The following is a 26,181-nucleotide window of genomic DNA, read 5'->3' as shown; positions in this document are numbered from 1 at the left end:
CACATGCTATCTTGTGTCAGAGATGGACATCCTGCCAATTAATGGTGTCTGCACCCCCCCCCCCTCCAATCCTATTACATAATGTGCAACACAATACAGACAAATTTCTCAGACAATGCCTTTCAGGTATGTCTTGGTATCAGAGTTCTGCAAACCATCATATGGCATTTAGCACAGGCTATGAGACACTTAGTGTGTCAGCCACATTTTATTCCTTTCCCACTCAATTCATGGATATTGTATGGTAAAGATAATTGTTGGTATGGCTTCCTCTAAACTCACGTTTCTCTAATTTTCTGTATGGTGCACTCAAGAGGAAGTAATATGTTTCTTGACTTTGAAAGTTTGGTCTCAGGATTTTAAGAAAATGCAATGAATGATCTTTTCCATCGCATTCCCAGTTTTGGACATTCTCATGCAAACTAAAAAATCCTGTGACAAATTGTGCAGCTCTTCTCTGAATTTTCATATATCTTAATTTAATGCATTTAGGAGATGTCCAACACTGTCAAACAGTACTCAGGAAACAACTATGTGAGTGTTTTGTAGATAACCTCTTTTATAGACAACTTACATTTCCTGAAAATCCCATTCTAGTGTCTATTTACCCACAACTAATGCTGAGTGGTTATTCCTATTGAATTTGTTCATGATGGATATACGTATCTGAGTATTTGGTGGTTTTGACTGATTTCAACCACTGCTCAGTAATGTGATAGAACAGTATCAGGTGTTCTTGCCTGAAGTTATAAAACATATTGCATTTGTCTATATTGCAGGTCAGCTGCCAGTCTTTACAATGAGTGCTGATCATCCACAGGTACCGATGCATTTTACAACAATTTTTTCATGATGCCTGTATACAATTGTGTCAACTGTGAACAGTTTCAGTCCTTCTACTCTCCTTTAAAGGGACACCCTCCTCTAGCATTACTTTTTTTAAAATTATAAATAACTGGTACCATGTATACTATCAATTCTTGTATGTGAACATTATATCAGCTGTTTAACTGAATGAACCTCATATGATTTTCTTTATGATGTGTTATGTTTTGGACTAAAATATGTGAAAAGAAATTATTTAGTTAGTACTTACAGTTCACATTATTAATAGTACATTCTAACACTAATTATTAAATTTATTTCTGGAGTCATTTACCCAATAATAATATAACTTATTAAAGATTCTTCTTTTGTCAAGAAAGTATGTAAACTATTTTGTTTTGTAAACTCTTTGGAATATTGCGAGTACTGCAGAATGTAAGGAGTGGTGGACATGCCTCTGATGAAAACAGAGGTAATTATAATTTTCACAATATGCATTTGTGTTCTGAAGTGGAAATTTTGAAGTTGATGTGATATTAAAAAATGTGACAAAAAATAAAATTCAAGAGTAAAACAGACAAATCTTCAAGTATCATTCTGATCAACAGGAACTTGCAAAATCAAAATTACAGCCTTAAGAATGTACCCCTAGATGCAAGAACTGCAGCAAACAACAAGAATAGAAAATGAATATGAGTAAAAAGTTTTCTTTTGTGCATCTTATGTTTCTTGAAGCTTTCTAAACTTTTTGCAGAGACATAGAAATTTAATGGTGATGTGTGGGAGGGTAAGATTACAAGTGTGAGTGCCAGCTGGGATCTATTGACTAATAACAAAGTTTTGTCTGTTGCAGAAGAAGAAAGGACAATCATTTGTGTATTTGCAGTTGATATAAAATTCCAATCACTTTAAGAAAGAATACCAAGAGCTGCCCAACAAAGTCGTATCAACAGTGACGAGATACTATCAACAATGACGGGCCAGATCAATTGAAAGAGGAATTTATAACTATGATGAAGGACATCAGAAAAGATAAGTACAAACTATATGTGAAATAATTTTTTTTTTTGGTGGACTTGTGTGATTGCTATGAAAACGAATAGAGATGAGGATAGTAGTGATGAAGTGAAAGCTTTAGGACCTAGCCTAGACATATTTGAACCAACTGAAAATGCAGCCAGCAAAGAAACAGTTAAAACTGACACTTCACAGATGATTTTGGTGGAATTGAGTGCAGTTAATGATCAGTTAACAGAAATAAAAACAGATAACAACAGCAAATTTCATGCAGTTAATCATCAGTTAACTGAAAAATTTACTTCACTACAAGGACAATTAAATGACCTAAAAACTGTACTTTGATTGTGAAGAATTGCTTTGCTTCCATATTGATACTGAAACACAGGCTGCGGTCAAGGGTTTCCCAATTATGAGCTCGAACATAGCAGCTGCTGTTGCCACCAACCCGATTCTCTGCCCCCCCCCCCCCCCCCCCCCCCCCCCCGGCCAGTTCCATGCCAGCCATAGGAATACATTCATGTACTTTGTGTGTTCCTGTTTGAATTCCTATTGGCACTTGTTTGTGGATACATTTTCCCATTTCGTTAAATTCACCAGTGTGTGTCATCATCAGCTCAGGTCACAGTTCATATGATTTTAAGGGTTTTTCCTGTTGAGGGGATGCCTTTCACCTTAGTTTCCGACAATGGACCCCAATTCATTTCTCACACTTTTCAATGTTTTTTTTTCCGTCATGGCACTTGTCATGTTATGGCTCCACATTCCATCCTCAATACAATGGGGAGGCAAAATGACTAATGCATACATTCAAGACCCAATTGAAAAAGTTTGTTGTGGATTCTTTGCTGGATGATGCCCTTCTCTGTTTCTGAGTACCTATTGCCTCAGACCTATGGGGGAGTGCACTCCGGCTGAGTTGCTTCACAGCTGGCAGCCACAAATGTTCCTCCACCTTCTGCAGCCAGTGCCTCACCTGCTGCAGTCAGGTTCATCTGGCTGCTTCATGCTCGGATTGTCAGTGTAGGTGTGAAGGTTTGTTTGTCAGCTCAAGTGGATACTGGCCACTGTTGTCTGCTATTGAGAACACCAACTTTGTGATGTATGTATGGCTGATGGGATGATGGTATGCTAGTTTGACGAGTTATGCCCCCGCTCACCATTGGAAGCTACTGGTTCGCAGTTGCAAGCCTGTCATCACCTGCTGTAGAGGTGGCCCCCATCCCATTGGCTGCCTCCTCCACATGCAGTGTCCTGGAGTTCCAGCTTCCCAGCACCAGGTGTCAGTCTGTCTCTGACCTTGGGTCTGTTGCTGCAGTCTGCTGTTCCGCTTGGGTCGCCTCTCCTAGACCCCTCACCATCGTCACCTCAGCCACTGTCACTGAGACCTGCCTGCTGGCGATAATATAGGGATGGTGATGGCACCGTCCTCCCCTGACCGAGTGAGGTGGCGCAGTGGTTAGACACTGGCCTCACATTCGGAAGGACGACGGTTCAATCCCGTGTCCGGCCATCATGATTTAGGTTTTCCGTGATTTCCCTAAATCACTCCAGGCAAATGCTGGGATGGTTCCTCTGAAAGGGCACGGCCGACTTCCTTCCCCATCCTTCCCTAATCCGATGAGACCGATGACCACGCTGTCTGGTCTCCTTCCCCAAACCAACCAACCAACCAACCTCCCCTGAGCTGCCATCTGGTGCCGTGTAGTCCTAATACCTTCGGGCATGCCCATCACACGTTCTTCACCAATGCTCCGGCGCCCACCATCCTGCACACGATGTTGGCACTGGCTGCTGCCACTCCAGATCCAATGGATGTGTCTCTTGTTGGGCCAATAGTGTGTCCTCCACTGCTCGGGTGCCCTCTTTGCGCAAGGGAGAGGTGTGCTGTAGTCTGGCTACAAGTGCATGGGAGTGTGAGTGTGCCAAGTGTAAGTCACTATGTGTGTGTGTGTGTGTGTGTGTGTGTGTGTGTGTGTGTGTGCTTAAATCAGCTACCAATGATATCAGCATGGGCCAGCCATTAGAGGCCACCCGTAGGAAATGTGCACATAGCACAGTCTGTGCCATATCATTTATCAGCAACTCTCACTTATATATGTGCAGAGTAGCACTGATTCCCTCTCACTACTTACTTTTAGTTTTATTGCTCACATCAGTTATTCTGTGTATTGCTTATGTTTCATCTCTTGTGAGTTTCTTTTCTCTTGTTGCATGTGGAGTCATGAGAGGCTTATTTCTGTTATTGCTCAGAGGTTTATGAATAAAGCATATTTGTGTTGCTTGGATCAGTTTCATGTATTATTTGGTTACTACAGTCCTCCCTAGTGTGTCTTACTACAGTCCTCCCTAGTGTGTCTTTTAGTGCAAACGTTTCCAGTCGCCATCTGATTTTCAAACTCCAGTTTAACATGAAGGAACGTAATTACATTTTTAGGGCTATGATATAGGAAGACACCAGCTACTGACATCATCTTGGGAGAGAGTGATGGAAATCAGCAGTCTCTCTTCAGATTAGAAGGAAGGTGAAACAGCAAAGAATTGTGAGTGGCAGAAGTACTTGGATTGTATTGTCCCCAGAATCTTCCATCACTGATAGTGGTTTGCAGTGTGAAGGAATTAAAGACAAGGACTATTAGACTGCAGGTTAATTGGTAATAAAGATTGTGACTGAGGTAATGGTACAATTGAAAGTACCAAGTGAACACAAGTATAAGAAAACAACAAAAATGTTGTTAAACTTTTGCTGGACTCAGGACTGGCAGAAGGGAACAAAATGAGTGAACTGAATAGTCTAGCTTCAAACTCAGCAAAGCAACTAGAAATGCCAAAAAGGTGCCAAAATTGTGGTGCAGTTGGATAGACAGTAGAAACAGGAAAAGTTCTAGAAAATTAGTTTACAGAATGAAAAAATGAAGGATAGGAACTGAAAAATTATTGAAAGTATCACAAGGATTGAGGATAGATAAATTTTGGAACAAAATGTGGCAGAAACAAGAAGAAAGGTACAATTGTTTGAAGCATCTCTAGGAAGGTGGATTAATAAATAGACAGAAGAAATGAGAAACGATTTTTAATAGGAGCAAAGAATTTCTTGGCAGTAACAGAAGAAGCACAAAAGCAAATACACCAAAATCTAAAGGAAATACACCAAAATCTAAATGAATTATCAAAGACTTCAGGAGAAATTAGTGAGGAAGTATACAAATTAAAATTATAATTTCAAGAACAAAGGTGAAGTCTTCAGAAGATACAGAATGATAGCAGTAGGCTGTAGAAGCATATCACCATGAGACACAAATCGGGGAATGAAGGAGGAGTTGAAGAAACCATAGAGAGGTTCTAGAGGATACTAATGGTACAAATTTATGAAGTAAGAGGTATAGAAGAGCAATTTTTACAAAATTACCTATTAGAGTTTGAGGGAAGTACTCACTAAAAAGAAACCTATAAGAGAACACAACACTAGACATTACCTTAGAGTACATCAGTTTCAGCAATGAAAGATGTCAGGAAACATTCACAATACAGCATTTTTAAAACAGTTTCACAATGCTTTTCTGAGTTTATGGGCAGAAATAAATTAATATTGGCTTCATCACAGGATACGTACAGAAAGATACAAATATGTGGAGTATCAAAGCTGCAGAATGAAATATCCATCACGATCATAAAGAGATATTCTTGTGGCAGTACCAGAAGGAAGGAAGATAAGGATTTGAAGGCTGTTTGACAATGCAACCATTAGAGACAGAGCACAAGCTCAGATTAGGGGGTTATGGAGTAGGAACTTGGTCATGTCCTTTCAAATGAACCATCCCAGAATTTGCCTGAAGTATATTAGGGACATCATAGAAAACCTACATCACAATGTCTGTCTGGGGATTTGAACATCATCCTCACAAATGTGAGTCCAGTGTGGTAATCACTGTGCCACCACAGTTGGTGGCAATACTGATCTTGGAGCAAACAGTAGGCAGGGAAGTCACTGTTGTTAAATCTAACACTGAATTCACAAAGCAATGATAAGTTGCAGGAATATGTAAAATGACAATATCGAACAAGGTGGTGCAGCGTCCAACCATAAAGTTTTAGATTTTCTGTGATTTTCCTAAACTATTCCTGGAAAACGCTGGGAAGGTTCCTTTGGAACAGACGGGGCTGATTTCCTTACCCACCCTTTTGTAAACCAAGCTCGTATTCCACTTCTAATGAATTCATTGTCAATGGGATGTTAAACTCTAATATCCCTTCCTTTTGAAAATGACATTGAGAAAAAATGTATATTTAAAGGATCTTATGAAAGGCAAAGGTTTATTGAGATTTTATTTTGTGTTTCACTATTAGAGATAAACCATCAATGGTTCCATATAAAGATTTTGAAGAAATTTATGCAATGAATCAAATGATCGTAAGAGAAGAAACTTCAAGACTGGGAATAAGAAGGAATGTATTTGAGAGAATGTAGATGTGAAGATTCCATTTCGAGTATAATTCTGCCAATACAAGGAACATCAGAATGAAGGATTTATCCAAGTGTGACCAACAGACCCATCCACTATCGCTCCAGAGATGAAGCATATGGAGAAGAAAATTGCACTTTTAAGTAAGTCTCATTTCAGAATGGACCATGATGATGTGTCAGACCACATGGAAAAGTCTTTAATGATCAACAGTCCTGATGAACTACAGGATGACTAGGTCTTTGAATCAGATACAGTCACACAAGAGGTTTGACAAAAATGTTTTATGAAAATGGCTACACCACAAACTGCTCTCTATCTCTGTCTTCATAAAGTGTACCAGCATAAAATTTTGACAATGCATGTTTCTGGCTTAGGTAATAATTTCACAATAGGTGAAATATAAGTTTTAATTATCATTGTACCATGACATAAATCATTCTAGCTCTATTGTATCTGATGATATTTACAAAGGGGCAAAAATAACCTCCTTCTTGAGTAGTCACAGTGACAGGATGTGATTTTGGACCAGGCCCAATGCTATTGAATGCCTGGACATATATATCGTATTTTGTGAATTTCTTCAGCTGTTTCAGCAGTATCTCCGTATTTGTAAGGCCTCGAACCTGTAAACATGAAAGAGATGATGAGCTCATAAACAGTGTATTACTCTCATATTTTTGGCTGAAGGAATCTTAATATATTTACATACTAACCGTGCGTGAATCTGTATTGTTTGACTCAGGGTTCACAGTTCCATGAAGGCCCCAGTGAACAATATATCCTAATATATCTCCATTCCAAGTGTCACGGAGTGGTGGCTATTGCAAAACATAGTTAGGTTAAAGGTAACAACAGTAAATCAGACTCAACACAAAAAATTAACAAATCCTGTTGATCATATCTTTTGCACACCACTTAAATTATTTGTTTTTATAAAGAATTGAATCGTTTTGATATGTTACGTACTAGTCATTACACACTCCCCTTGTCTCCTTGCTATATAAAACACTATTAATGAATTACCACCCAACATTAAAATACCAACCATTTTCTCCACTTTGTGTATTTGATATAAATATGAATGCTGTAGACACAAAAGTGATGACTCATCAACAAGAAACACCAATTGTTTACAGCAGTTATAATCCAAGAGTTTGAACACAATAGTGTTCTACTAGACAGTGCTGTTATTAGAAAGAATATGCCCATGCCTATCTCTGTTTGGAGAATTTGTTCTTCCAGCCAGTTACACGAGGAAAGACTTAAATTTTCATGTGGAATGAAATACATAACATACCAGTTGTCAACTATGGAGATCACAGACAACACAAAAGTGATTAAAAAATTAATACGATCAACTGATCTACATTGTTGTTGTTGTTGTTGTGGTCTTCAGTCCTGAGACTGGTTTGATGCAGCTCTCCATTCTACTCTATCCTGTGCAAGCTTCTTCATCTCCCAGTACCTACTGCAACCTACATCCTTCTGAATCTGCTTAGTGCATTCATCTCTTGGTCTCCCTCTACGATTTTTACCCTCCACGCTGCCCTCCAATACTAAATTGGTGATCCCTTGATGCCTCAGAACATGTCCTACCAACCGATCCCTTCTTCTGGTCAAGTTGTGCCACAAACTCCTCTTCTCCCCAATCCTATTCAGTAACTCCTCATTAGTTATGTGATCTACCCATCTAATCTTCAGCATTCTTCTGTAGCACCACATTTCAAAAGCTTCTATTCTCTTCTTGTCCAAACTATTTACCGTCCATGTTTCACTTCCATACATGGCTACACTCCATACAAATACTTTCAGAAATGACTTCCTGACACTTAAATCTATACTCGATGTTAACAAATTTCTCTTCTTCAGAAACGCTTTCCTTGCCATTGCCAGTCTACATTTTATATCCTCTCTACTTCGACCATCATCAGTTATTTTGCTCCCCAAATAGCAAAACTCCTTTACTACTTTAAGTGTCTCATTTCCTAATCTAATACCCTGATCTACATTACTAAGCAGCTATCCTGAAACCTAGCAAAAGTTGCAGGTTGCCTATCTAACATGTTCCAGGGGCAACAAAAATTGTATTTTCAATATTTTGCATAGCTACTGACCAAATTTAAAATGCTATCACAATCTATCATTAAGAGGTATAATCTTATGTTAAAAATTTAACACAATAAGACAAATATGACAGTTAGAGACTGTGTGTTTGTTTGAGACAGTTTAACTGATGCAGCACAAAGACCCATACTTTAGGCATCCAGTATTTGATATTGACTTCCAACAAAATTTACACATAATTTAAAAACTTTATGAAGCTTTTTCTCTCTAACACCTTACAAAAAATGATTAAAGGAGAAAAGTTTATCATCTAATACATTTTCGCTATTCATGCAGTAACACTTTAGCATCAGACATAACTTTTTAATTTATTTACTACTGACTCTATTCACAATACAGTTTGCAGACAGTATCCACATGTACCACTGAATGACTTGCAAAATTATGTCATTGTACAAAATGTAGTCCATGAGATATGATGTCATACATATTTAGATGCATAAAAAACTAGCTTCTGGTTAAAATGACATGCAGTATAACTTCAACATCAAGCATGACATTTTAATTTATTACTTCTTTACTACCAATTCTATTCATAACACACTTCACAGGCAGTATCTGTTTATACAACTGAATATATCTGCAAATTATATCACTGTATGACACATAAATTGAAGATGTGACATCATACACTCTGATATGCATGAAAAACTAGCTTCAGCAGAAAACGTGCTGCGAATTACCCACACTATATTCATCCAGTGTTTCATGACCTGAGCACATACAATAAACTTTAAGCACAATTACAAACCTCTTCTAAACTTTTTCTCACTTATGTGCTTAATATCAAATACTTAAAACTTAAAGTCATTTGTAAAATAATTAGATGTCTGGAGTTGTTTTACATGTGGGAGTTTGACTCTTTAAAGAACTGAGGGTTTAGTGGTACAAGGGTTGTACCAAAAGTAAGGTTCCCAATGAGCTACAGCCTCAAGGGAAGGTGCTAGGCTAAATACAACAACAGTGCCATGTGCAGTGGTCCCCCACTCTCGAGCCCACCCGTCTGCGATTTGCTGCATTGCTCAGCATTGGTTTTGCAGCCGTCAGAGATGGAAGTGTTAATCACTGCTCCCGACACGTGCGAGGTTTGAGCAGTAATTCGGTTTTTCCATGTAAGGAAGTTACCGTCTGTGGAGATTCATCAGCAACTGGCTGAGGTTTATGGTGAAGAGTGCATGTCCATTCAGCATGGCCGCAAATGGTGCACGGCTCTTGCTGAGGGTCCCATGGAAGTTTGTGATGAAGAACAGAGCAGAAGACTGCCAGTTTTGGATGTGATTGTCCAGAAGATCAACAGTGAGCTGCTCAAAGATCAAAGGGTCATTGTCGGTGAACTTGTTGAATACATTCCTGAAGCTTCCCAAAGCACAATTGAAAGAACTTTAACAGAAATGTTGGGCTGTCACAAAGTGTGTGCTTGCTGGGTCCCCCGGATGCTGACTGACAGACACAAGGAGCAATACCTTGACTGTGCTCACAAGTTTCTTCAACAATGCGAGAGAGGAGAAGTTGTTAGACTCTTATCCCCAAGCTAAAGGAACACTTATGTGGCAAACACTTCAGGAGCAACTATGAAGTCCGAGCAGAGGTCATATGCTTCCTCAACGGCTTGGTGGGAGACTCCTTCAACTTAGGAATACAAAAACCAGAGCACAGTCTCCAAAAGTGTGTCAAGAAAATGGAGACTATGTTGAAAAATAGACAAAATTGTAAGCTTTTCAACAATGTATAAATTAATGACAATAAACAATGTTTTCTATTTGGAAAAAATATGGGGACCTTACTTTTGATACAACCCTCATAATAACATAGTATAGTGGACAGAAGTGTGAAGCACAGAAACATGTAAAGGAAAACAGTATTCACACTAGCTGCCATTTTATTACTCATTCTCTAGTAACAGTGCGCACACACACACACACACACACACACACACACACACACACACACACACACACACACACACACGCTCGCGCGCGCGTTCGTGCGAGCGCGCGCCTGTGGGAGCGAGCGTTTGGGTATGTACTTTTACTAGAAAAAGAGCAACAGCTCGAAATCTAGTATGAATACTGTTTCCTGTTGCATGTTTCTGTGTTCCACTCATCAGTCCACTGTAGCTGTTTGTTGCCTTTCCCTTATTTTACATAATATTGTTCCATTATTGTAGTAATAACCTAAACCTTCGTCTCTGTATCTGACATTTGTCTGTGCAGGCGTGAAGTCTCACCAGTAAAGCACCAAAAATAACCGGGAATAAGAAACAATACTGTGAATTTATTTAATGTTACTTTAAGAACTATGCTCTAATTTGTCTGCAAGCAGCAGCTCTTTACGACATTGATGGAAACATTATTGCTGAATCAGACGATATATTACATGCTCGGAAAGAATATTTTGATGACTTATTGAACAGCCCAAAACCAGAAAACAACCTGGAGAAAAGTTGCCCTACAACAGCTCAATATCTTTTAAATGACCCAACATACAAAGAGGTAGCCAACAGTTTGGAAAAACTGAAAAACCACGAAGTGGAGGGAACTGATGGAATATCGGCATTATTGCTGAAATATGGCAGTCATAAACTTAACAGGAAATGGTTTTATCTTATTTTTAAAATTTGGCAAGCTGAAAAAATATCAGATGAATGGAGGGAATCAATCATTATCCCTACACAATAAAGGAGATAAAGTAAACTGCGGGAATTACAGAGGTATTTCCCTGCTAGTCACATCATATGAAGTACTGTCACATATAATGTTGCAGAGACTCACCCCCTATACTGAGGACATAATAGGGGGCTACAAAAATAGTTTTCAAACAAATAGATCAACAATAGACATCATATTCTGCGTAAAGACAAACTATGAATAAATGTGGGAAGGCCTACAATTCAGCGTACAGAGAAACAGTATTGGAAATCATGGCAGAATATGGAAACTCAAAAAGCTCATCAGCTTGGTCAAAATATGCATGGAGGAGGTAGTAAGCTGGGTGACATACTGTGGCTCATTATCAGATTGTTTCAAGAACAAAACTGGACTGAAGCAAGGTGATGCTCTACCCCACTTATCTTTAATCTTTTCATGGAAAAGATGGTAAGAGAAACCAAATGAGCAGCAAATGGGAACATCACATGTAAACAACCAACTGGCCTATGCAGATGACATATTTTTAATAGTAAATAACAGAGGTGAAATTAAAACACTGTTCAAGAAGCTAAAGGAAACCATGACGAAAATAAGTTTAAATATTAATGAAGAATACATGATCATAAGACTACAGGACAACATGATAACCTTCACATAGAAAACAATACTTTCAGGAACATTCCAACTTCAAATATCTTGGTGCAAATATAAATGACTGCAATAGAAGACAGGACAAATACAAACTAGAAAACAGAATGCAAAGTAAGTTTACTTTTCCCTCCAAAAACTTCTATCCTCCAAACTATTGACCAGAGAGACCAATCTGAATTTCTACAGCACAATCATTGGGCCAGTATTATTGGTATGTGGATTTGAAGCATGGAGTGTGACCAAAAAACAAGTGCACCAACTCTAAGTCTTCCAAAACAGAGTGTACAGAAAAGTCTCTGGGCTAACATTTGACCAAGCAACACAAAGATGGGTTTGGAGATTCAACAAAGAACTGTTTAAGCTAGCCAACCCCTGGTAGCGAATATTGCAAAAACATGACGTTTGCAATGGGCAGGCCATGTTGTCAGAATGGATTATGTGCAGAACAGTCCATCAGATATGTGACAAGAAGATGGAAGGCTCAAGACCCCTGGAAGACAAAGAAGCAAATGGCAAGAAGAGGTGAGCTCAGACTGCAGAGTGCTAAGTTCCATAGAATGGGAGGAAGCAGCACAAGACAGGAAGAACTGGAGGCAGATAGTGAGAGTGGCACCGGATTGTCATGTCCCAATGAAGTAAACAGAGTGAGTGTGAGTGAACTGTTACCTGTATTATCATGTAACAATCTCAAGATGCACATTATCAGTGTATGCTGACTGTCAAGCAGTGTATCTTCAGTGGTTGTGCATGATGAATTGAATGAGAATAGAATTTTTTTAGGGCTTTATTAAGTGTGAATTAATCTAGAAAAACTAGTGAACCTGCCAATGCTTCACAATTGCTAAATATATATGAACCATTGACCTTGCCGTTGGTGGGGAGGCTTGCGTTCCTCAATGATACAGGTAGCCGTACCGTAGGTGCAACCACAACGGAGGGGTATCTGTTGAGAGGCCAGACAAATGTGTGGTTCCTGAAGAGGGGCAGCAGCCTTTTCAGTAGTGGCAGGGGCAACAGTCTGGATGATTGACTGATCTGGCCTTGTAACTCTAACCAAAATGGCCTTGCAGTTCTGGTACTGCGAACGGCTGAAAGCAAGGGGAAACTACAGCTGTAATTTTTCCCGAGGGCATGCAGCTTTACTGTATGATTAAATGATGATGGCGTCCTCTTGGGTAAAATATTCCAGAGGTAAAATAGTTCCCCATTCGGATCTCCGGGCGGGGATTACTCAAGAGGACTTTGTTATCAGGAGAAAGAAAACTGGCACTCTACGGATTGGAGCGTGGAATGTCAGATCCCTTAATCGGACAGGTAGGTTAGAAAATTTAAAAAGGGAAATGGATAGGTTAAAGTTAGATATAGTGGGAATTAGCGAAGTTCAATGGCAGGAGGAACAAGACTTTTGGTCAGGTGATTACAGGGTTATAAATACAAAATCAAATAGGGGTAATGCAGGAGTAGGTTTAATAATGAATAAAAAAAATGGAGTGCGGGTAAGCTACTACAAACAGCATAGTGAACGCATTATTGTGGCCAAGATAGACACGAAGCCCACGCCTACTACAGTAGTACAAGTTTATATGCCAACTACCTCTGCAGATGATGAAGAAATTGATGAAATGTATGATGAGATAAAAGAAATTATTCAGGTAGTGAAGGGAGACGAAAATTTAATAATCATGGGTGAGTGAAATTCAAGAGTAGGAAAAAGGAGAGAAGGAAACGTAGTAGGTGAATATGGATTGGGGCTAAGAAATGAAAGAGGAAGCCGTCTGGTAGAATTTTGCGCAGAGCATAACTTAATCATAGCTAACACTTGGTTTAAGAATCATGAAAGAAGGTTGTATACATGGAAGAACCCTGGAGATACTAAAAGGTATCAGATAGATTATACAATGGTAAGACAGAGATTTAGGGCCCAGGTTTTAAATTGTAAGACATTTACAGGGGCAGATGTGGACTCTGACCACAATCTATTGGTTATGAACTGTAGATTAAAACTGAAGAAACTGCAAAAAGGTGGGAATGTAAGGAGATGGGACCTGGATAAACTGAAAGAACCAGAGGTTGTACAGAGTTTCAGGGAGAGCATAAGGGAACAATTGACAGGAATGGGGGAAAGAAATACAGTAGAAGAAGAATTGGTAGCTTTGAGGAATGAATTAGTGAAGGCAGCAGAGGATCAAATAGGTAAAAAGACGATGGCTAGTAGAAACCCTTGGGTAACAGAAGAAATATTGAATTTAATTGATGAAAGGAGAAAATATAAAAATGCAGTAAAATGAAGCAGGCAAAAAGGAATACAAACGTCTCAAAAATGATATTGACAGGAAGTGGAAAATGGCTAAACAGGGATGGCTAGAGGACAAATGTAAGGATGTAGAGGCTTATCTCACTAGGGGTAAGATAGATACTGCCTACAGGAAAATTAAAGAGACCTTTGGAGAAAGGAGGACCACTTGCAGGAATATCAAGATCTTTGATGGAAACCCAGTTCTAAGCAAAGAAGGGAAAGTAGAAAGGTGTAAGGAGTATATAGAGGGTCTATACAAGGGCAATGTACTTGAGGACAATATTATGGAAATGGAAGAGGATGTAGATGAAGATGAAATGAGAGATATGATACTGCGTGAAGCGTCTGACAGAGCACTGAAAGATCTGAGTCGAAACAAGGCCCCCGGAGTGGACAACATTCCATTAGAACTACTGACAGCCTTGGGAGAACCAGTCCTGACAAATCTCTACCATCTGGTGAGCAAAATGTATGAGACAGGCGAAATACCGTCAGACTTCAAGAAGAATATAATAATTCCAATCCCAAAGAAAGCAGGTGTTGACAGATGTGAAAATTACCAAACTCTCAGTTTAATATGTCACAGCTGCAAAATACTAACGTGAATTCTTTACAGACGAATGGAAAAACTGATAGAAGCCGACCTTGGGGAAGATCAGTTTGGATTCTGTAGAAATGTTGGAACACGTGAGGCAGTACTGACCCTACAACTTATCTTAGAAGAAAGATTAAGGAAAGGCAAACCTACATTTCTAGCATTTGTAGACTTAGATGAAGCTTTTGACAATGTTGATTGGAATACTCTCTTTCAAATTCTGAAGGTGGCAGGGGTAAAATACGGGGAGTGACAGGCTATTTACAGTTTGTACAGAAAGCAGATGGCTGTTATAAGAGTCGAGGGGTATGAAAGGGAAGCAGTGGTTGGGAAGGGAGTGAGACGGTTGTAGCCTATCCCCGATGTTATTCAATCTGTATATTGAGCAAACAATAAAGGAAACAAAAGAAAAGTTCGGAGTAGGTATTAAAATCCATGGAGAAGAAATAAAAACTTTGAGGTTCGCCGATGACATTGTAATTCTGTCAGAGATAGCAAAGGACTTGGAAGAGCAGTTGAACAGAATGGACAGTATCTTGAAAGGAGGGTATAAGATGAACATCAACAAAAGCAAAATGAGGATAATTGAATGTAGTCAAATTAAGTCAGGTGACGCTGGGGGAATTAGATTAGGAAATGAGACACTTAAAATAGTGAAGGAGTTTTGCTATTTGGGGAGCAAAATAACTGATGATGGTTGAAGTAGAGAGGATATAAAATGTAGACTGGCAATGGCAAGGAAAGCGTTTCTGAAGAAGAAAAATTTGTTAACATCGAGTATAGATTTAAATGTCAGGAAGTCGTTTCTGAAAGTATTTGTATGGAGTGTAGCAATGTATGGAAGTGAAACTTGGACGATAAATAGTTTAGACAAGAAGAGAATAGAAGCTTTTGAAATGTGGTGCTACAGAAGAATGCTGAAGATCAGATGGGTAGATCACATAACTAATGAGGAGGTATTGAATAGAATTGGGGAGAAGAGGAGCTTGTGGCACAACTTGACTAGAAGAAGGGATCGGTTGGTAGGACATGTTCTGAGACATCGAGGGATCACCAATTTAGTATTGGAGGGCAGCGTGGAGGGTAAAAATTGTAGGGGGAGACCAAGAGATTAATACACTAAGCAGATTCAGAAGGATGTAGGCTGCAGTAGGTACTGGGAGATGAAGAAGCTTGCACAGGATAGAGTATCATGGAGAGCTGCATCAAACCAGTCTCAGGACTGAAGACCACAACAACAACAACATATAGGACTTGCATATACATCCTAAATTCCTTTCCCCCTCTCTGCTCATCTTCTCACCCTGTCCCTCTCTCTGTACATCTCCTCCTCCCCCCTCTTTCTCTGGCCATTTCCTCCTTCCCCCTCTCTTTGCCTATTTATGCCTGAATGTTCATTACAGAATCATTTAAAAATTGGAAGTAAATCAGTCAAGAACTATTCGAGATTTGTGATAACGATGCACCAGGAAACATTGTATGGTATGGCAGGTTCTGATAGGCGCGCATATGACAAAAGAAGACCAAAACACACCCCCAAGCTACACATCGATAATGCCCACTAGGGAGTGTGAATATAGGCCGCTGCTACCAACTGAGCAGTCAATTTCTCAATCTCAGCACCTCAGTATGGTGCATCAGGAATCAGTTGTGTTGCACCTTAATATGTCGCACTGTGCTCTAGCCTTCCACAGTGATAGTGGTGGTGGTGGTGGTGGTTAGTGTTTAACGTCCCATCGACAACGAGGTCATTAGAGACGGAGCGCAAGCTCGGGTTAGGGAAGGATTGGGAAGGAAATCAGCCGTGCCCTTTCAAAGGAACCATCCCGGCATTTGCTTGAAACGATTTAGGGAAATCACGGAAAACCTAAACAGTGATAGTCATCACCTCGCTTCTTCAGTTAATAAATATTGTACTTGAAGAAGGAAAGTTTCCGAAGAAACTGAAACTTGCTATAGTTAAACCCTTATATAAAAAAGGGGAAAGAAAACAACCACAGAACTACAGACCAGTTGCCGTAACCTCAGTGTTTGGTAAATTAATTGAAAAAATAATGCTAGAAATCTTAATCAAGCACTATAATATGAACAACTTAATAGGAGATTTCCAACACGGCTTTAGAAGTGGTCGGAGCACCATATCTGCAGCAGTACAATTTGCACACTGTCTGATGGAGAAAATAAATGAGGGTTATGAAACGGCAGGAGTGTTTTTAGATCTTTCCAAAGCGTTTGACAGAGTCCATCATGGCGCTCTTTTAAGTAAACTTGCTTATAATGGTGTCAATGGGAAACTGTTGCTTTTAATAGAACCTTACCTTAAAGATAGACAACAATGCACAGAAGTTGTGTATGATAATGGAGAGGTAATCGAAAAAAGAAGATCAAAGATAAGACATATAAATTTTGGTGTGCCACAAGGCTCTATCTTGGGCCCCTTCTTGTTTATTTGCTACGTGAATGATTTCCCAAAAGTATTAGACACCAGTCATCATATTACTATGTATGCTGATGACACCTCTGGAGTTTGCTGGGCACGTAGTAATGATGACCTAAATTCAGTGGTACAGAATTTAATTGAAAAAGCCCAAACACATTTTGAAAAAGAAAACCTGAGGGTCAATATTAACAAAACTAATTTAATTTATTTTAAGACAAGCGGCTCAAATAAAAATACTGTTGTAAATGAGGACATTCAGGAAAATACCTGTTCAGAATGTAAATTTCTGGGGATATACACTCCTGGAAATTGAAATAAGAACACCGTGAATTCATTGTCCGAGGAAGCGGAAACTTTATTGACACATTCCTGGGGTCAGATACATCACATGATCACACTGACAGAACCACAGGCACATAGACACAGGCAACAGAGCATGCACAATGTCGGTACTAGTACAGTGTATATCCACCTTTTGCAGCAATGCAGGCTGCTAGTCTCCCATGGAGACGATTGTAGAGATGCTGGATGTAGTCCTGTGGAATGGCTTGCCATGCCATTTCGACTTGGCGCCTCAGTTGGACCAGCGTTCGTGCTGGACGTGCAGACCGCGTGAGACGACGCTTCATCCAGTCCCAAACATGCTCAATGGGGGACAGATCCGGAGATCTTGCTGGCCAGGGTAGTTGACTTACACCTTCTAGAGCACGTTGGGTGGCATGGGATACATGCGGACGTGCATTGTCCTGTTGGAACAGGAAGTTCCCTTGCCGGTCTAGGAATGGTAGAACGATGGGTTCGATGACGGTTTGGATGTACCGTGCACTATTCAGTGTCCCCTCGATGATCACCAATGGTGAACGGCCAGTGTAGGAGATCGCTCCCCACACCATGATGCCGGGTGTTGGCCCTGTGTGCCTCGGTCGTATGCAGTCCTGATTGTGGCGCTCACCTGCATGGCGCCAAACACGCATACGACCATCATTGGCACCAAGGCAGAAGCGACTCTCATCGCTGAAGACGACACGTCTCCATTCGTCCCTCCATTCACGCCTGTCGCGACACCACTGGAGGCGGGCTGCACGATGTTGGGGCGTGAGCGGAAGACGGCCTAACGGTGTGCGGGACCGTAGCCCAGCTTCATGGAGACGGTTGCGAATGGTCCTCGCCGATACCCCAGGAGCAACAGTGTCCATAATTTGCTGGGAAGTGGCGGTGCGGTCCCCTACGGCACTGCGTAGGATCCTACGGTCTTGGCGTGCATCCGTGCGTCGCTGCGGTCCGGTCCCAGGTCGACGGGCACGTGCACCTTCCGCCGACCACTGGCGACAACATCGATGTACTGTGGAGACCTCACGCCCCACGTGTTGAGCAATTCGGCGGTACGTCCACCCGGCCTCCCGCATGCCCACTATACGCCCTCGCTCAAAGTCCGTCAACTGCACATACGGTTCACGTCCACGCTGTCGCGGCATGCTACCAGTGTTAAAGACTGCGATGGAGCTCCGTATGCCACGGCAAACTGGCTGACACTGACGGCGGCGGTGCACAAATGCTGCGCAGCTAGCGCCATTCGACGGCCAACACCGCGGTTCCTGGTGTGTCCGCTGTGCCGTGCATGTGATCATTGCTTGTACAGCCCTCTCGCAGTGTCCGGAGCAAGTATGGTGGGTCTGACACACCGGTGTCAATGTGTTCTTTTTTCCATTTCCAGGAGTGTATATATAGATGACAGACTTTCGTGGAATCAGCAAATAGATCATGTCTGGGGTAAAATAACATCTAGTCTGTATTTACTAAGGAGATTAGTTCAATATTTAGATATCGAAGCAATAAAAATAGCGTATTTTGGGTTGGTGTATCCCCATCTATATTATGGAATTGTATTGTGGGGTGGGTGTAGCCTATACAATATAAAAAGGGTATTTGTATTGCAGAAAAGAGTAATAAGAACTATGGCAAAAGTAAGACCCAGAACTTCATGTGAAAACCTGTTTATTAAGTTTAATATTATGACTATCTATGCAGTATATATGTTTCAATCAATATTATTAGTGAAAAAAGACAGAAAAGTGACAAACAGGAATATGGAAATCCATGATTACAATACAAGACACAATTCAGATTTTCATATGGTGAGCAGACGATTGAATCTAACAACAAATATCCCATTCATTAAGGGAGCAATATTTTATAATTCTCTGCCAAACAACTTGAAACAGCTTTCTGGTAGAATTTTTAAAAACGAGTTAAAAAAATGGCTTATATTGAAGTGCCCATACAGTATGGTGCTGACATGATTTGACCTCAGGACTGCTATGTTAAATATACTTAAGTGATCTTTTACTTAATAGCAGGTAACCTATTTATATTGTGTATCAATAATCTAAATGTAATTATTATAACATTGCCCATGCATGTTAAATACATGTTTTGAGCTGTAAGATAAATAAATAAATAAAAGTTAGCTGTGTGGGAACGTTAGTCATAGATGTGATATGGACACAGACAAGATTCAAGAATTAGTACAAGTTATTTGATTGTTGTTAACCACAGAACTTCAGATTGGACATCATTGAAGTTAAGTACTCAATTGGTCCCTGTAAGAAAGTGTATTTTAACCACATGTGCCTTTTGTGTTGTAGTGAGAGGAAACAGGCCACACACTTATGATACCACTGTCTCCTCATCCAGACAGGAACCACAAAACATTACAAGCGGCACAGCCACAACAAGTGGCAACGAGTTTGATCAACAAGTTTTGTTTGCTATTCATGCGTTCCAGGTTGTTGCAGGGGAGCCAACATTACAGTGATTCTATTTGCTTATTTGTGCTTGTTATTGCATGTATTACAGGAGAGGAGCTGCAGAACTAATCTATTTCTCTTTTCAGAGGCTTTGCACATTGCTTTTCTATTTGTCTTTTTCATATTTTGCTGTAATTTGTTAGCATTAGAATGGCTACCACACCCCCTCCACCCACTGCCCCAGCGCCTCAGCTGCAGACTGCTCCTGCTCTGGAATTAAATCAGATTTTTCAGTATCAGACCCAGCAAGCTGCCACTTTGCTGTGTATTGTAGAGCAGTCTGTTGTCGTACAAGCTGCATCAGCTGCCCAACTGACCAACCAACCAATCCCACAAGTGCCACCAAACAATAATCCACCATTTTGGCACTTCAATGGAAAAGAAAAGGAATGGGCTGAACATCTTACCCACTTCCATGCCCACTGTCAAGTCCACGAATTCAAGGTACTGAGAACTCTCATTTTTTCATGTCTGAACCCCTGTGTGTTGCTTCATTCAAAAACTCTTTCCTGCATCGTCTCCTGATGCACTCTCCTATGAAGAAGTAGTAAGTGCATTAAGTCAGCAGATTATGATCATGGCAGCCAGATTTCAATTCTTTCACCTCAAGAGAAAGCCAGAACAGATATACCATCATTGGTATACCAAATTACAGGGTCTCGCTAGAAAGTGTGAGTTCAAGTCTAGTTGTGGCAACTTTTATAGTGACATAATGATCTGTGATGTGATCACATACAATGTCCCTGATAGCAGAATAAGAGAACAGATTGTCAAGTACTCAGATCCTTTACTCCATCACATGTTGCAAGTTTTAGAACAATTTGATTCCAGCACCATAGCTGCCGATGAATTTGATCAGGTTCCAATTTGTTGGATCAAGTCACCTCTTGCCCGCAACTGCCCTACTCAGCCACCACAATGTGGACGCACACACATGCACAGACAGCCTAGTAAACAAGCAGCCAGGCTTGTACATCTAGTGAAGTCTTGCCCTTGCTGTTTTGCTTCCCATAAGCGGCAAGATTGCCGATCGTGCAGCTCGCCATGTCCAGGTAGTTTGCTCGCAATGGTAAAATAATGCCAATTCTGCCTGCTCTCACAGCAACAGGTCTCAAGCACATTATGTAAATGCAGTGTTTACAAAACCAACTACGGGTTCTTGCAGTAATTCAAGTAAGGTTGTGCTCTCACCTCTCCCCAGTGCAGTGCGACACCATTCCAACAAACTATTTGTAACATTAGAAATTGCTGGCTGGTGTGTTGACTTTCAATTGTATACAGGTGCTTCTGTAACTTTGCTTAATTGTGCCACGTGTGAACAGTTAGGCTCACCATGCCTGTCAAAATCTAGCACACATCTCACTTCATACAATGGACAGGAAATTCAAGTACTTGGACAGTGTAGTTTGCCTGCACTTACAAATCTCTCACTAGGACAGTGAGAGTTACTGTGTTGCAATAAAGCGACAGTGAAAATATTTTTGGCTTAGATTCGCTTGACATGTTTGGCCTTAGCATCCATGACAATGTACTTTCAGTGACTGCTTTTAATCCAAAAGACAGTGTAGCTAGTTTTCTTAAGGAATTTCCTGAACTCTTTTCTGATAGACTTGGAAAAGCTAATAATTCTGTAGCACACATTGCCCTGAAAGGCAATGCACAGCCTAAGTTTATTCAGGCTCAGCCCGTTCCCACTGCTTTGCAAGACAAAGTAGCCAGTGAATTAAAGGAATTGCAACACAATGGTATGATTGCTCCAACACAAGCTAGTCAGTGTGAAAGTCCATTGGTTTTGATGCCCAAGCCTACTAGTCACATTCGCAATTGTGTTGACTTCAAAACTACAGTCAATCCACAAACAATAATTGACACTTATCCATTACCTTGCCTTGAGGAACTTATGGACAGACTTCATGCAGGCCATTACTTTTCTAAGATAGATTTGTGTGATTCTTATTTGAAAATACCACTAGATGAAGAACCACAGCAAATGTTGTTGTTAAAAGGGACTTAGGCCTTGCGTTTGTCCTACGGCAGTGCCTTCACACCTGCCATGTCTCTTGGAACAGCTGACTGCTCAAGTGCTGTTTTGTTCAAATTACCTTGATATTATTGTCTCAGGTGATCTGCCAGAGGACCACATTGCCAATTTGCATACTCTTTTTCAGGTGTTATCAGATGCAGGACTCAAGTGCTGCTCAAAAGGTGTGACTTTCTTCAGAAAGAACTACAGTACTTAGGTCATGTGATAAACAGTGAGGGTGTGCACCCCCTTCAATCTCATTTGCTTGCAATCCATGACCTGCCTGTTCCTTGTAATGTAACTGAACTGCAGTCAGTGCTAAGCAAGTTGACGTACTACATCTGTCTCATTCTGAACGCTTCACAGATCGCAGCTCCATTGCATCACTTGCATTAGAAAAATGTGCCTTTTGTGTGGACCAAACAGTGTCACAACTCATTTCAGAAACTCAAAAATGCCTTGCTCAGTGACAGATGTTTAGTACATTTCGATCTGGCCAAACCAGTGGTCTTGCAAGTAGATGCTTCCTCTTACAGAATCAACGCTGTGCTTTCACACAAAATTGGTGCACAAGACAAAAGAGACCTATTGCTTTTGACTCAAAGTTGTTAATTCAAACTCAGGGCACTTATTCACAAACTGAAAATGAGGCTCTCACTATTTTGTATGGTGTGACAAAATTCCATCACTATCTATTTGGCCATAAGTTCTATTTAGTGACAGATCACAAACCTTGGCAGTCTTTGTTACATCCGTCAAAGCCGGTTCCCACACATACTGCTCAAAAGTTGTTAACACTGGGCTTTGCTTCTATCCCAGTATTAGTACGAAATTGTGTACAGACCTACGGCACAGCATGGCAATGCAGATGCCCTTCCTCACCTTCCGATTGGCCCTGACTCTGATTTTGATTCCTCTGATGCATCTTGTTGCCAGATCGATGCACAGGACTTTGAATTGCTCCAATATTTTCCACTGAATTAGAGAAAAATTCCAAAGGCCATGGAAGTGGACACTGATCTGAAGATTTTGTTGCATTACATTCACACATCATGGGCTCATTCATTGAACAGTATTCAGAACTCCGTAATGCACCAATACTTTGCTCATTGGCATAACCTTTGAGTACACCAAGGTGTGATCTTACTACAGTCTGACAGTGGACAATCGTGTGCGCTCATTCCCACAGTGTTGCAAAAGGATGTGTTACAACTCCTTCACCAAGGACATTGGGGAATTGTTCACACTAAACAGTTAGTGTGCAAGCACTGTACTTAGCAGGACATGGACACCCACACTGAACAGATGATGTCACAGTGTAGTGCATAAATGGACAATCAATCAGCTCCACCACAGACATTCGCAGCTTGGCCTAAGACTCAATCGCTATGGCAATGAGTGCATATTGACTTTGCAGGACAGTCTTCCACAGTGATAGTCGCCACCTCACACCTTAGCTAACTGTAAGGGAACATTAGTCATTGCATATAATTGTGATATGGACATAGACAAGATTCAAGAATTAGTAAAAGTTATTTGATTGCTGTTAACCACAGAACTTCAGATTTGACATCACTGAAGTTAAGTACTCAATTGGTTCCTGCAATAAAGTGTATTTTAACCACATGTGCATTTTGTGTTATAGTGAGAGGAAACAGACCACACACTTATCATACCATCCTCTCCCCATCCAGCCAGGAAAAACAAAACTTTACAAGAGGGCACAGCCACAACAGTAACAATGCTTCCCCTTTACATTTTACATATATATGTTTATAGCACATATATGCTACAAACACATATAGCCTATGTTGTGTAAAAATTTGTAGTAAATTGATCAAGAATTTTTTGAGATTTTCGGTAACAACATTTCCCTTTATATATTACATATGTCTTTACATATTATGTATATAACTGTCAAACTGAATATTTTTGTTATGACAAAATGTGAAAGCAGAGCTGTCAAACTGAATGCACAATTTTTTTTTTTTTTTTTTTCACCAAAAGTACCGTTACTGTCCACAATTCTGAACACAACAAAAAAGAGTCAAGCAAATCGGTCAGGCCATTCTCAAGTGATGATCTTTCACAACTGATTTTAGTTTTCGACTTTTATGGTGGATTTTCCAAAAATTTTCTTTCATGCAAACCTTATCCTGACTATAACAGGGAAGAAAGTTAGTCAAGCTGTTCTAAGGTGATGAGCTTTCATGCGTGTGGCATTTGAGTTTAATTTATATAGCTATGCCAGCATCAGTCTCCTATTAGTGGACCACTCCCATTGTCTATTACAATGTTGGTATCTTCTGCGCACATAATGTGTGATACAAACTCAGAGGCTACATTGAATGATGCGTGTGAAATCAACAATAGTAACCATCAAATTTGATAAACACTACCTTGTGAACAAGAAACAAATATTTCTAAATTCAGCAAATATGGATATAAGTATTATGAAATGTGTATGAAACTTCAGATTTGTGTCCTGATATCCTAATGAAAGCATTTATCCAAATGTCAGTTGCCTGATAATGATTGCAACTTCTGCTAAAACGGATTATGCCAATTAATATACAATTTATTCATATCAGTTTATGTGCAAAGTTAATTATTGTACTGTATTATGTTTCAGACAGTGAGAAAATTAATATGTAGTCTTTAAAATGTTGTAATTGATACTCTATAAGTAATTATTTACAATGATATGGATATTTAATGAAATAAGTGAAAACATACCTTCCAGGTAATGAGCAGTTCATCAGATTTAATAATTTCAGCATGTACATCCTGAGGCGGTCCTACTGGAGCTAAAGTATCATTAAAAATGAAAATTAGTGCACTTGAGAATTAAACAAATATTATTTTGTATTTATGTATCACATAAGTATTAAGAACTTTCAGCAATGTGATGTATGTCAGTAACATATATTTAACAGGCTGTTTCTTGACATTACCTTCTTCTTGGGTTTTTACAGTAAGTGGGTCTGTGAAGGCACTGGATTCAATAGCATTCATGGCAAGCATTCTGAACTGGTAGGTAGTTGCTGGATGTAAGTTCCTTATAACTGCCATTCTTTTAGAATCAACACTGAAACGTAATATCATTTACTGAGAGCAAACAATATCTTCTGAAAATTCTTGATTTATTTTTTATGTGTTACACTAAAGATGAAGAACAATTGTGAATGCAGAAATAAAAGTTGTTAAGAGAACAGCTTATTAATCACATCAACTAATATATGAGCAGTAAAAAGTTTCATAAAAACATCTAAGATATTGTTCGTTTACAGAGCAACACTGTCATCTCTTTCCTGGGAACCATGGACACCAGTCAAGATAAGAGCCGAGTATGAGGTTAAAGGTCCATGTGGTGGGATAAGGTGGAGATGACACAAGACATGATATGGAATAACAATCTTTATTTGCTCAAATGGTATATAGTAACAAGTCACGTCTGTGCGAGTGTAAACCATAAGGTGTACTTACTACACACAATCACCTCCAAAGATAGTTCATTTTGAACCAAGATTTATTGTCAGTGTGATTACACAAAATAGTAACCATCCCCACCTCCCTAATGCCCTTAATGTGGGTGATTAGATGGTCCATTAACGTTGCGATAAGATGGCATCTGTACAGCAATGTGGTGGTGGGTGATGCGTCATGGGCATCGGGCAGGATGGCATCCAGGTTAGATGTGTTGGAGGAATTGTGGTCTGGCTCCCATCACACAACATCAAATTGGTAATCTTACAGGTATACAGGTAGGCGTCATGCCCTGCCACAATGGGACTGAAGCGGAATGTCAGTTGTTCCTCGACTGTGGTGGCAGAGGGGTGTGATGTTCTGGGGACAATGATTGTGAGGAGACCATTGGAGAACAGCCAAGATGTCATGGCTGCCATGTCCATGCCACTGGACAGTTCGTAGGAACATATGAAATCCCAGTTGATAAAACCATTCCCACCATTGTGTTCAGGATGTTGACATTTGATGACCAGAAACATACTGGTCAGTTTGATGCCAAGGTCATTGGGTAGGATGCCTTTGGAGTTGAGTCGTACTAGGAAATTATTGACAGTCACAGTTTGTCTAGTCTAGTTGTCATCTTGGGTGGTGGAGGTTGCTGTGCCATTGGTGGATGGGTCATCCTGAAGCATCCACACAGGTTTCAGACAGTTGATAGATACTGTGCTGGATCTTCCATTCAGTAGGATTGTGAATGTATGTGTGCTAAATTTTAGAATCTTTTGCAGACCTGTACAGGGAGGCAGTAACATGGTCTGAAT

The 26,181-nt window shown here is 40.1% G+C and overlaps 1 protein-coding gene across 1 annotated transcript in view; it reads right to left on the bottom strand.

Moving 5' to 3' along the window:
• LOC124598405 (Down syndrome cell adhesion molecule-like protein Dscam2) overlaps positions 1-26,181 on the bottom strand; it is a 701,156-nt gene that overhangs the window by 173,763 nt on the left and 501,212 nt on the right. Inside the window, exons 19-22 of the mRNA XM_047135998.1 lie at positions 24,847-24,980; positions 24,629-24,699; positions 7,022-7,126; positions 6,793-6,931 (exon numbers count right to left, since the gene is read on the bottom strand). Coding sequence (XP_046991954.1) covers positions 6,793-6,931; positions 7,022-7,126; positions 24,629-24,699; positions 24,847-24,980 — 449 coding nt within the window. The remainder of the gene's footprint in view (positions 1-6,792; positions 6,932-7,021; positions 7,127-24,628; positions 24,700-24,846; positions 24,981-26,181) is intronic.

This window comes from Schistocerca americana, chromosome 1 (assembly GCF_021461395.2).
Source record: "Schistocerca americana isolate TAMUIC-IGC-003095 chromosome 1, iqSchAmer2.1, whole genome shotgun sequence".
NCBI lineage: Eukaryota > Metazoa > Arthropoda > Insecta > Orthoptera > Acrididae > Schistocerca > Schistocerca americana.
The sequence above is the reverse complement of the archived record's forward strand: the minus strand, read 5'-3'. Positions and strand labels throughout refer to the sequence as shown.